Genomic DNA, 13,141 nt, shown 5'->3' on the forward strand with positions numbered 1-13,141 from the left:
ATGCGTGGCTCTTAGATTTGGGTGATTATTTCTTATTTCTTCCATAGAATGACTCCCGAGCGATTGGCGTCCCTGTCACGAGTCTGTGTCCCACTTATTACCCTGCCAGATGTTGACCCCCTGGTGGAGGCTTTGCTCGTCTGTCACGGACATGAACCTCAGGAAATCCTCCAGCCAGAGTTCTTTGAGGCTGTAAACGAGGCCATTTTGCTGTAAGTGGTGTTCATGTCTCCTGTCATCCTGCGTAATTTTTCCTTTTCTTAGAAGGCTGTGGTGTGTTGGAAAGACTACGACAGCAGGGTCCAAACGTTTTTGTCTCAGTACCCCTTTATACTCTTAAAAATTACTGAGTATCCCAGCCAGGTATGGTGGCTCACACCTGTAATCCCGGCACTTTGGGAGGCCAAGGTGGGTGGATCACCTGAGGTCGGGAGTTTGAGACCAGCCTGGCCAACATGGGGAAATCCCATCTCTACTAAAAATACAAAAATTAGCCAAGTGTGGTGGCGTGTGTCTGTAATCCCAGCTACTAGGGGGACTGAGTCAGAAGGATCACTTCAGCCTGTGAGGCGGAGGTTGCAGTGAGCTAAGGTCGCGCCACTGCACTCCAACCCGGGCAACAGAGCGAGACTCCATCTCAAAAAAAAAAAAATTACTGAGGACCCCAAAGCATTTTTTTTTAAACTTTTATTTTAGGTTTGGGGGTACATGTGAAGGTTTGTTACATATGTAAACACATGTCATAGGGTTTTGTTGTACATATTATTTCATCACCCAGGTATTAAGCCCAGTACCCAATAGTTACCTTTTCTGCTCCTCTCCTTCCTCCCACCCTTTCTCAGGTAGGCCCCCACATCTGTTGTTTCCTTCTTTGTGTTCATACATTCCCAAGAGTTTTTTTTAAAATCTGTTAAACACTTATTAATATTTATCATATTTGAAACTAAATTTTTAAAAATGTGTTTCTTCACTTAAAAAATAAAAATAATTTCATTACACGTTAACACAAATAGCATATTTTCTTGAAAGACAATGCTCTTTTCCAAGGCAAAAAAAAAAAAAATTTGACAGGAGCAGCATTGTTTTTACATTTTTGCAAGTCTCATTTTCTGCCCTAAGGCTGCTGAATTCTCGTATCTGCTTCTGGTGGGATGTGTTGTTTTGGTTGAAGTGTATAAAGAAAATCCAGTCCCACATAGATAGTAGTTGGGAAAGGCGGGAATATTCTAATAGCCATCGCAGATCATTGTAGATAATTCTGCTTTGATAGCTCGCCAAAATTTGAAAATGGTCATTTTTTAAAGGGTAGTTGCAATGTGGAATCTGAAATTGTATCAGTTAACTTTCCATACTCTGTTACATTAAAACCCATTGGTCTGTCTTGCACTTTCAATGGATCTTTTTTGCCTACACACATAATTTTGCAGCATTCTGCATGGTTCATTTGGAAAATCTTCATTAATTGAGTTATGTGTATCTTCCAAACATTGACATATTTCATTATGCAATATCAAAACCTATAGTCATTACTGCCACCTCATCAGAAACGACTTTAAGTATTGGGAAGCTGTCAAGCTTATGTTGGTGGACATAGATTTTCCAAGATTCTAATTTCTGCTTAAAAGCTAAAATTCATCATGGGCTACAAACACTATCAGTCGTTTTCCTGAGGGGACTGAGTCACTTTGCAAATTATTGAGAAAGTATGTGCCTAATCCCAAAATGTGACTAACCACTGCCTGTCTGCTGGTCATTCTTTCAAGTCAGTTTGCATGACAAAAAGTGGTCAGTGAGTCTGAAAGAGTTGTGCGGGTGCACACGTGGAGTGCTTTTCTCCAGGCAGCCGTTGGTTTTTATTATGAAGCAGAAGTGCTTTATACACACTTTCCTTTTCACCATACAGAATTCTTTTTAAAAAGTATCCTTGAGGGCAACAGTTTAATAAAATCAGTATGATAAACTGCTTCATCAGACATTCGTATGTGAAAGTGCAGTGTTTCTACTGTGTGTGTGTGGTGGTGAAGGGTAGCGTGAGGACTGTCTCTGCTCTGATTCCCACTGAGACGCAGCTGTGTTACCCACCGTTGCTTTTGCGCTATCAGTGCAAACGTCAACACGGTTGTTCCAGGAAAAACGAGGAGATTCAAAATAGTTATTCAGTAATTTAAGTATTTCCCTACCACTGTGTGTGCGGCCAGCTTTCATATAAAAGAGCTTCTGTGCTTAGCTGGTGCTGATACCAGACAACTACAAGGAATACAGTAAGTCCAGAGATTCTATTGTAAGGCAGAAGTACAGTTCTGTTGGTGACATATTAATTTATCACATCTGCATTTAAATTAATTTCTTTAGATTCTGAATGATTGGTCTCAAATCGATGTGGCAGTTAACTTGCACCATAATAGTATTTGAAATATTGTTGCATAAGACACAATAAGATAAATCATTAACATCTGCAAAGGCAAGGGAAAAATAACTTTCCTCACATTTTTTGTCTTTATTTACAGTTTAGCCCACTTTCTCTGGAGCAGATGTCTCCATCTCATGAGTCAGAGAATTCTCTGATGTGTCAGTTTCCAGTTTCATCTTTTCTTTCCTTTGATTTCTGTTTTTTTTTTTTTTTTTTTTTTGGAGACAGAGTTTCACTCTTGTTGCCCAGGCTGGAGTACGGTGGCACGATCTCAGCTCACCACAACCTCTGCCTTCCAGGTTCAAGCAGTTCTCCTGCCGCAGCCTCTTGAGTAGCTGGGATTACAGGCATGCACCACCACGCCTGGCTAATTTTGTATTTTTAGTAGAGACAGGGTTCTCCATGTTGGTCAGGCTGGTCTCGAACTCCTGACCTCAGGTGATCCACCCGCCTCGGCCTCCCAAAGTGCTGGGATTCCAGGCAGGAGCCACCGCGCCCGGCCAGTTTAATCTTTTCTTGATGAAACATCTGTAGGATAAGAAACTGAATCTTTTAATCCTTATTAAAGCCAATGATCCATTCGTACATACAAGAAAATACATTATAAATAAATGTTACTTTTCAAATAGAATGTTGTAAAATTACAAAATAATCTAAAATATGTATTAAAATGTGTATATATAAAATATGTATATGCTGTATATATACATAAAAATGTATATCTAATAAAATTATCTAAAATAGCTTAGATAAAATTTAAAAATTAGAAAAGTTTTCAAAATTAAAAAATATATATTACTGCAAACCCCAACAAAGTGTACTTATTTCTTATGTTTCCACGTAGGCCCAAGATAAATTATGAGAATTTTTATAATAATGATTTTTTTCTTTTAACGCATCTCAGTTCTTCCCTCCCTCTCTGGAAAGGGTTCTTTGGACCCCACTTTGAAAGTTGTTGCATGGCCTCTGACTACTGCTGTAGTCATGTCTCCAAGTTACGAGTGGCTCTGTCTACAGCGTTTGAAAACACTGTGAATCCTCTGTGTGGTGTAATTTGCAGAGCCCTCTCAGTCTCAGATAATGAGATCCAAAGCATTCACATTTCTGAATTCAAGGTATACATGCAGTGTGATTTTAAAATGATACTGCTTATAAACCTGACATTTTGTTAAGAATACTGTGGCTTTTAAATCAATTTATTAATACTATTTATGTTTTCAATTTTTTTTTTTTTTGAGATGGGGTCTCACTCTGTCACACAGGCTGGAGTGCAGTGGTGCAGTCTTGGCTCACTGTAGTCTCAAACTCCCAGGCTCAGGTGATCCTCCCACCTCAGCCTCCTGAGTAGCTGGGACCACAGGTGTGTGCCAGCACGCCTGGCTAATTTTTTGTATTTTCGTTAGAGACGGCATTTCACCATGTTGCCTAGGCTGGTCTTAAACTCCTGAACTCAAGGAGTCTGCCTGTGTTGGCCTCCCAAAATGTTGGGATTATAGGCATGAGCTACTGTGACCGGCCCAATTCTTTATTTAAATACTTTCAGTGAGAAATCGGAGAATTGTTACATATATAGACCCTTCCTTGCTATACAATGCATTTAAAAAAAACAAAACTACAATACCATTATTACATCTTAAAATTGATGTTAGTTCCTTATCATCACATGTCTAGTCAGGAATTAAATTATCCTGATTGTCTTAGAATTTTTCTTCCAGTTGGTTTGTTAGAATCAGAGTTCAAATCTACTCATTGCCTTTGGTTTATAGGTTCTTTCAAGTCTCTTTCAATCCTTCTTTGTTTTTTGTTTTGATATCATTTGTTGAAATAATGCGGTTGTTTTCCCCTCTCTCAGGTGGTAGAGCATGTCCGCCCTCTGGAGCGCGGTGAAGGGTGCGCGCCTCCGGGGCGCAGTCCTGCGGGCTTAGGTGGCGCCCTCGTCACGTTCTCACACAGTCAGGCCTGTTTTGTTACCTTCTGTTCTGGTTCCCTCCTCTCTTGCATGTGCGCGCGGCAGTATCACTGCTTTAGTGCTGGCATCGATGCAAACTAAGGATCATTCCCTTTGATTTGTCTCCATTACTAGGGTTGTTTTTACTTTGTTTTGCTATCATTGCTTGTCTTACATTCCACATAAACTCTGAAACCAATTTTTCTAGTTGCAGGGAAGACACCCAGTGTTGTTCGGGGGAAGACTCCTGTAAGTATATAGATTATTGAGAGAGCTGGTGTTTTCATGATGTTAGGGCTTTCTGTGCGCCTGTTCAAGAACACGTTTTACCATTTGTTCAGCTTTTGTGATCGATGGGAGCGTTGTATAGATTTTTCACACATTGGATTTACACATTTCTTGTTCCTAATGTTTTGTTATATTTGTGTTTTGAATGTTTTCACTGTCATAAATGGATCTTCTCCATCTTCAAATAGATTTTCATTATGTTGTTGCGTTTGGAAAAGGAACAGGCTCAAAACCACCGTTGTTCTTACAATTCAGAGTATTTCCATTTTTTAAATCTATAACTCTTAAAAATTAGGATACATATTTTAATTTCAGTTTACATGAAAGATTATAATCCAGGACTTTGTGAAAGTGAGATTTAAAAAGAGAAATAGAAGATTAAGTAACTTATGTTTCGAAAAATGGTCAAATCACAGGTTTCGTGGTTAAAAAAATAAAACGGCCTTTTTTCTGCCTACTCTAAACCTTCTGTCAAGATTCACCCAGTAAGTGGAGTGAGCTTCCTGAGGAGTCGGAGCGTTATGTGTGGTCCTTACGTGAGATACCGAGTAAAGGGCAATGTGAACGTGCTGCGCGGGGCTGGGATCCTTCCCTCACGGTGCCCGACACCTGCAAGGGAGCGCATGCTTCCCGGCCCCGCCGCTGATCACACCAGCTGGCATTTTCACTCTCCACAGTGATTTTTTCAAAATACTTACAAAGAATATTTAACTGAAATGCTCTTGCCTTTCACTGTGGCCGCTCCCTTCTTGATTGATCTAGGAATATGTTTCACAGGAAAATAGGGTCTCAGCCACCCCCGTGTCCAGCCTTACTCTTTCAGCAAGAGCTGAATTAAAGGGCATCTGGAGGTGAACACTCCTGGTCCTCTGTGAAAGCTGTTTGAGAAATCACTGGCCAGGCGACGTGCTCGGAGAACAGCTACTCCTGCTCCAGCACAGTGCTCAGAGGGACGCCGAGAGCAGCGGCTCCCCAGGCAGGCCCACACTCCCTTGCTTGTAATTTTGCTTGTGATAGCACGTTCTCCCTCAACAACTCATAAAATTTATTTGGTTTGGAAAGTTATATCTGCTAATCCATAAGGGACAGACTGTCCAGAAGTGCTGGGTGGTCTTCAGTGTGTCCAAATCCTGTGGCTTCAGCTCAGCAAGTTCCCCAAGCAGTGGCGTAAGAGCTGGAGCCTCTCCATGGACACTTTCCCGTAGACGGAACATCCCAGCCACATGTTGACACAGCGAGGCTGATCCAGTCAATCAGTGCAAATTACCAGCCACGCCCAACACCCCCTCCCCAGATGTGCTGTGTGGTCATTTGGAAACCACACGCTTTCTTTGACCAATGCACCCTACCCTGTGTTTAGCCTTCCAACTATTTGCTTAACCACAGTACACCAGTGGAATTTCATCTGTTTGACAATTGGCTGGTGTCTTTGGCCTTGGCTTCCAAATGCAGTCATATATTTTCAGCAATGGGCTGCCTGTCTTTTAAACAGCAGATGCTTGCCCCTCTTTATGGTTTAGATAACCTTGAACTTTTAAGTTTCTTGGCCTAAATGTCAACTTTTCATGTCTGTCCCTGGGGCTGCCGTCATAGGCACCTGCAGGCTACAGATTGCACAAAACCTTCCTGGGCGGGCAGCTGAGGTCCTTTTGTAAGTATAAGTAATTCAGCATGACATGTCCTCTGAGGTCATCCGAATCCGCTGCTTCAAAAATACTGAGAAGCTTGAAGATTGGATGGAGAATTTGTTCTATATGCCTGAATGAATGAGACGTGAACAAGTGAGAAAAAAGAATGAAGGCATGACTGTGATCTTGTGATACAATAAGAAATGTGCATTTGGTCTTCATCCAGGCTCCTAAAACCCTTGGAATTTCCTGAGTATTGAGGTGATAAGAGCATCTTTTATTATTCATAAGTCCCTTTCACCACACCTGGGTGTAGGCTAATGAAGTGACTCCTGGTAGGCCCCCAGATAGCCTCGGGATGGGGGCTGGTAGGCAGAGGAAGCAATCACACCTGACGCTCAGAGTTCCACCTGATCACTACTGGCCAGCGATTTAATCGGTTGTGCTTCCATTGTGAGACCTCCATAAAAAACCTAAACTGTGGGGTTCAGTCAGCTTCCAGGTTGGTGATCACATCCAGGTGCTGGGAAGGTGACCTGTCTGGAGAGGGCCCCAGAAGCTCTGAACCTTCCCCCAGGCCTGGCCCAATGGGTCTCTTCCGTGTGGCTATTCCTGAGTTGTATCCTTCAGAATAAACTGGCAAAGGCAAATAAAGTGTCTTCCTGAGTTCTGTGAGCCATTCTAGCAAATTATCAAACCTGAGGAGAGGATCATTGGAACCTCTGATTTTATAGCTAGTTGATCAGAAGAATGAGAGGCCCAGACTTGTAGCTGGCATCTGAAGTGGGGGCAGTCTTGTGGGACTGAGCCCTTACCCTGTGGGGTGTGTGCTAACACCAGGTGGTGTCAGAATTGAATCACTGGACACCCAGTTGGTGTCTAGAGAGTTGGGAGCATTGGTTTTTGTGGAGGAAGAAAATCCACACAGGGAGTGTGAGAAGTGCTCTGTGCGTAAAAACAGCTCCTGGTAGTAGGAATGACTGACATACCAGTCTCTGACCACTCTAACACTCGCAGCTCAGGGGTGGCTCTGAGTGTTAAATAGGGCAGCCGTATGATTTAAAATCTAGACCATGCCACTTTTGAGAGCTAAAAGAGGTCCCTTTTTTAAGTATGGTGGGATAACAGAAATAAACTTACAAACTAGGACGAATACACTAAGATTTAAATGGGTTGAATGACTGTAATATTCTTAGTACGGTGCGTGGTATCCACAGTAAATACCCCGTAACCATTAGCGTCTACAGCCACTCCACCCTGAATGTGCCTAGTCTTGCCTGATCTTGGAAGCCGAAGGGCGTTGGGCCTGGGGAGTAGCGGATGCTATAGGCTTTAAAAAATAAAAATAAAAAGTCAGGCACAGTGGCACACACCTGTAATCCCAGTTACTCAGGAGGCTGAAGCAGGAGAATCACTTGAGGCCAGGAGTTCCAGCCTGGGCAATGTAGCAAGACCCTGTCTCTAAAAAATAAAAATAAGTGTTAGTGGCTGGGTGCAGTGGCTCACACCTGTAATCCCAGCACTTTGAAGGCTGAGGCGGGTGGATCACCTGAGGTCAGGAATTTAAGACCAGCCTGGCCAACACGGTGAAATCCCATCTCTACTAAAAATACAAAAATTAGCCAGGTGTGGTGGCAGGCACCTGTAGTCCCAGCTACTCAGGAGGCTGAGGCAGGAGAATTGCTTGAACCTGGGAGGCAGAGATTGCAGTGAGCCGAGATCGTGCCATTGCACTCCAGCCTGGGCGACGAGAGCAAAACTCCATCTCAAAAAAAAAATCCAAAAAAAAAACACCGACAAACAAACTGTAAACTGTTAGCATATTGCTGTTTCCATTATTGACTTTAGTAATTGTATTATTTTTGACAATGTGTAGTATTAGGTTTTCACCAACTCATATTTTTCCCCCTAACAAAAGAACCACTGAACTAAAACCAGATGTAAGCTTAATTCCCATTGCTGAAAGAGCTAATATGGCTTCCAGCAGTGCTTAATAAGAAAACAATTTATTATCCTATCAGAAGAACCTAATTTATCCTTCTTTACTAATTTATGTATTAGTAGTTTACTCATCTGTTATGCTCTTGCATAGCAAATTACCCCAAAAAAGGAGCCTAACTGGAATTACTCTGGGGAGCCACAGATTCTTTTGAATGCCCTCAGTATCGCTCTAGCCATTTTACAAATCAGGAAAATGAGACCTCTGGAAATGAAAACATAAATTACAAGAAAGGGCCGATCTACAATCAAGCTGTTGGGTTTATGTTTTTTTCAACTTAGATAAGAAAAATCCAGATTTAAATGTTGTCATATCATACAGGTGAGTGTTTAAAAAGAAAGGTCAGTATAATACCAAGGATAGAAGGGTGGCAAAGAATTAGCAGTAACTAAATCTCCCATTTCTATTAATATTGTTTATCCATGATTGAAACTGAGAGACTTCCTCATATCTTTTTTTTTTTTTTTTTTTGCGGCAGGGTCTCACTCTGTCACCTAGGCTAGAGTGCAGTGGCACAGTCACGGCTCACTGCAGCCTCGACCTCCCAGGCTCAGGTGATTCTTTCACCTCAGCCTCCCGAGTGGCTGGGACTACAGGCATGTGCCACCATGCCTTGCTAATTATTTTGTATTTCTGGTGGAGACCAGGTTTTGCCATGTTGCCCAGACTGGTCTTGAACTCCTGGACTCAAAGAGTCCACCTTCCTCGACCTCCCAAAGTGCTGGGACTACAGGCATGAAACACTGTGCCCGGCCACATCCTGCTTTTTTAACCTTAATAAGATATGGTCACAAATTTAGTCATAGAAAACTTTACTTTTCTAACAAAAATCTGCTGCTATTGATGTGTAATTGACAGACATTCTGGTGTGTTTGGGTTTGGACATTTCTTCTGCTTGTTGGCGGCTGCCTTTTGAGAAGTGAGCTGCTCTGCACATACAGATGATAATGATGGCAACCTTTGAATTAGGATGCATTGCTTAGATCAGGCTGTCACCTAAATACAACTTGAGGATCAAACAGTGTTCTTTTCAGTTCCTTGGAATTAAGCAATTCTCCAGAACAGCTCAATCCAAGTTTTGTGAGTTTCTCTGGCAACCCAAACAGCCTTGGTCTCTTTCTGGTTTGAAAAGGTGGACTGTTGCCGGCGCACCTTTGTCTGGGCTGAGGAAGCCCTGGCCGCCTCTCTACCACTCAGACAGCTTTAGAACACAGCCCCTCAGATGGGCCTCCCTCAGCAAGAACCTTTCTTGTGAAGAATTTAATTCTGCATTCTGGTTTTCTGTTTGTTTGTTTTGTTTCGTTTTTTGTAGCTATAAAAATATTTGGAGCCAAAATTACTTAATAAGCCGTTGGACCAATTTCTTTACCTGCTACCTCTTTTTGGAAAGGATGAGAAAACACAAGTTCCTCACTAAACTGAGTATTTGGGGGAAACAAAGTAGAGTTTTCTAAATGTCAAGGAGGCATCTGTTGGAAGAGTCTGTTGGACAGGGGAGAACGTCCTGTTTAGGCTTCCCTGCCTCATGTCAGACACTGTCACTGTAAATCAGATTTCTAAGTGGAGCCCTGATTGGAAGCCTACTGCTCATTATTTTAAAGGAGAAAATAGTAATGTATTACACATAAATTCTGAATGTCCTATCCATTCCCTAAAACATAACTACGATACAGAAAACTCTCCTAATTATTAGGTAGGGATTTGGGGGAGTCAAGTTTTTATCTTACTCTGTTTTCTTGAATTCATGATTTTGGTCAATTCCAGGCAGGATGGATGGAACCAGTACAGAGAAGAAAAAGGACAACCTCAGCGTTTCTGTCACTAACGCATTGAACAGAATGGAATTTGTTAGTCTCCCTAGAAACATTTTTTTCTTTTTTACTTTATTGGCTCTTTAAATTTTCCACAGAATATGTGTGTGTGTGTAGATATGTATATTCATTCTATCAGGTCAAACAATACAGCACAGGGTATATACAGAAAATGTTCATTACCTCCTCCTCCTCATCCTCCAGTAATTCTGGTAGCCATACCTTATGCTTGTTAAACATAAAGTCCAGATAAAGCCATTTTCTGCTCACTGTCGAAACAAAAGGAGCCACATCACTCCAGAACCTGCGTGTTAACCAACACGTCTTAAATACCCCTCCCAGGACACGGATCCAGCTCATTTGAAATAGGGGCATGCTCCATGGCACGAGGCCCACACTCTGTTCCGCCGTCCCCATGGGTGCACACTGCAGTGTTTCTGGTTTTGTCCTGATCATATTTAAGGATTGCAATGAATATCCTCAGACTGATGTTTCTGTTTCTGCCAGGCAAATTCACAGCAGTACGATGATGAAGACGGGGGTGTGTGTCTTGCATTTTCTTCAGTGGCACCACATGACTGGCGGTGTGAAGCCGCTGCCCGCCTGCCTGTGAGGAGGCGCACCCTGTGCCTACCCCGGCACTGGGTGTTGTCACTCTTCTCAGCGCCTGCACGGGGAAGGTGAAACTGAGACTGCACTGGTGCGTTTCCGTTCCTTTACTGTTAGATGAGAGAGCTGCACGTTTTTAAAGGCCATTTGCAGTGCTTTTTCTGTGATTTGCCTTTTTATTTAAACCCAGCCTGGTTCAGAGCACCATGTAGAATACAAATATGTTGGCTTGGCCAAATTCTGTTAGGCACGCATATCAAGATCATACTGCTTCAGCGATTCCTTCATTCAGCAGTGATTACAAAGAGTTAAGTCACTGATATTTTAGAGCAAAATCTATCCAAAATTAAACACGGTCCATAAACGTAACCACTCACAGCGATTAGTAGAGTGTGCTCTGAATCAAGGCTCTAATAAAAAGACAGCCATTAACACACATTGTTTTCAAACCAGAACGGGCGCAGCACGCGCCTTATGACTGGAGCGTGACTCGCGTGCCTGCGTGGCGTGCGGTGTCCGTCCGTTCCTGCCGCTGGCGGGCCGGGTCTGTGAATCTGCTGCTGCTCCCGGCGGCCGGGCCCGAGTGCTGCGGCGGCCTCCCCGCCACCCGCCGGCGGGATGAATGACACGTGGCTCTCTGCCCGCGGAGCCCAGGCCCGGCTTCCTGCACCCCTCCAGAGCTCACTGCAACCTCAGCCCCCCGGCTTCAGGTCTTACCAGCCGCGAGTCCGGGTCCTCTCTGACCTCGGCTGCCTCTTCTGTGCGAGGAAGGGATAATTTTGTACCTGTTTTGTCGGGCTGTTCTGGGGATTCAAGTGCAAGCGAAACAGCATCATTCCGGCCCCTGCTGCTCAGCCTCTCCCACTCCTCTGCGCCTTGCCCGGCGGCAGCCTTTCAGGAGCACGCTGGGCCCCACCTCTGGGCCGCCGCCTGGCATCACTCCTGTCGCCGCCAGTCCTCTGAAGTCCTGTCTCCAGTCCTGACTTCACCTCCACTCCTCTCCTCCCTCCGCCACGCGCTCCCATCCAGGGCCTGCCCGGCACACCCAGGGTTCCTTCGCCCTCTGCGGCACTGCTCAGAGGCACACTTCCTGCCCGAGGCCTGTGTCGTGTTGTGCTCTGGGGACAGCGTCCTCTGCTTCTGCGCCTCTTGCCATCTGCAGCTGCTCCTCCTCCCCTGCCTGCCTCTCCACTCAGAGCTTCCTCCCTTGGGGTTCTGTCACCCAAATGTGTACCTTCAGCCCATACCTCTCCCGGAGCTTCCACCTTGGATATTCAAGGACCTGTTGAATGTCTGCTTGATTGTGCCTCAGACACTCCAAATCCACACACTTCAAACTGATCTCTTAGTAAATCCTCCAGAAATCATTTCTTCCCTTCTTTTCATCTGAGTACATGGCATGTCCAGTATTGAGGGGGTGTGGCACCATGGCAGGGCTTTGCCAGGTGTGGGAGGTGGGGAGATGAGGAACGGGGCCTGCTGGTGGGTCCTGGACAAGCTGAAGCTTAGGGTGTGAGCGGGAGATCACATTTATATATATATATAAAATTTTTTTTTTTTTTTTAAGGAACCTTTGATTCCCAGTCCTACTAACCTATCCAGTGTCATACTTAAGGTCCAGTACACCAACTGGGCTATAACCACCATATATGAAGTTGGATTTTTTTCTTTTGAGATAAGGTCTTGCTCTTTTGCCCAGGTTGGAGTGCAGCGATGTGAACACGGCTCACTATAGCCTCAGCCTCCTGGGCTCTAGCAATCCTCCTGCCTTAGCCTCCCAAGTAGCTGGGATTACAGGTGTGACATCACCATGCCAGGCTAATTTTTTAAAAAACATTTTTTTTGTAGATGCAGGGCCTCACTGTTTGACCAAGCTGGTCTTGAACTCCTGGGCTCAAGTGGTCCTTCCACCTCAGTCTCTCCAAGTATTGGGATTGTAGGTGTGAGCCACTGCATCTGGCCTTGAAATTGTTAGAAATATTTTCAACTTTCAAGCAACCGATTACAGTTACAGTTATTGAATGTTTATGTGCCAAGCCCTGTGCTAATCTCTGCAGGTGTGTTGTTGCATTTCATCCTTACAAGAACACTGTGAAGGAGATAGGCCCATTTTACGGATGAATAAACTGAGGTGAACTTCCCCAAGATCATACAATTAGTAGGCAGTGGCGCTGGGACTGAAACCCAGGTCCATGTCCCTATTGTGAGGCATGATGACACACATTTGAACACGCTTATTTCTTCAGTTAGGGACTGGGCATCACAAGGCCTTTCCATCCCGTTTTTTATCACTCCCTCTTTCTTCCATCAGTAGACATTTGCTTATTCTTTTTGAAAGCAATTTTTTTTCCTAAGCATTTTTGATTTCTTAAGGTGAGTTGAAGTGGAAGCATGTTCACATTATTTTGCAAATGAGTACTTGGTAAATGTTCACTGGTTCTATACATT

The 13,141-nt window shown here is 43.8% G+C and overlaps 1 protein-coding gene across 2 annotated transcripts in view; it reads left to right on the forward strand.

The window, feature by feature from the left end:
- Window positions 1-13,141, forward strand: part of FANCC (FA complementation group C) — a 213,779-nt gene that overhangs the window by 164,456 nt on the left and 36,182 nt on the right. For both annotated transcript variants that reach the window (XM_025360357.1, XM_025360356.1), the window contains one exon: window positions 48-212. In XM_025360357.1, coding sequence (XP_025216142.1) covers window positions 48-212 — 165 coding nt within the window. The remainder of the gene's footprint in view (window positions 1-47; window positions 213-13,141) is intronic.

The sequence above is a fragment of the Theropithecus gelada genome, chromosome 15, assembly GCF_003255815.1.
Source record: "Theropithecus gelada isolate Dixy chromosome 15, Tgel_1.0, whole genome shotgun sequence".
Taxonomy (NCBI): Eukaryota; Metazoa; Chordata; class Mammalia; order Primates; family Cercopithecidae; genus Theropithecus; species Theropithecus gelada.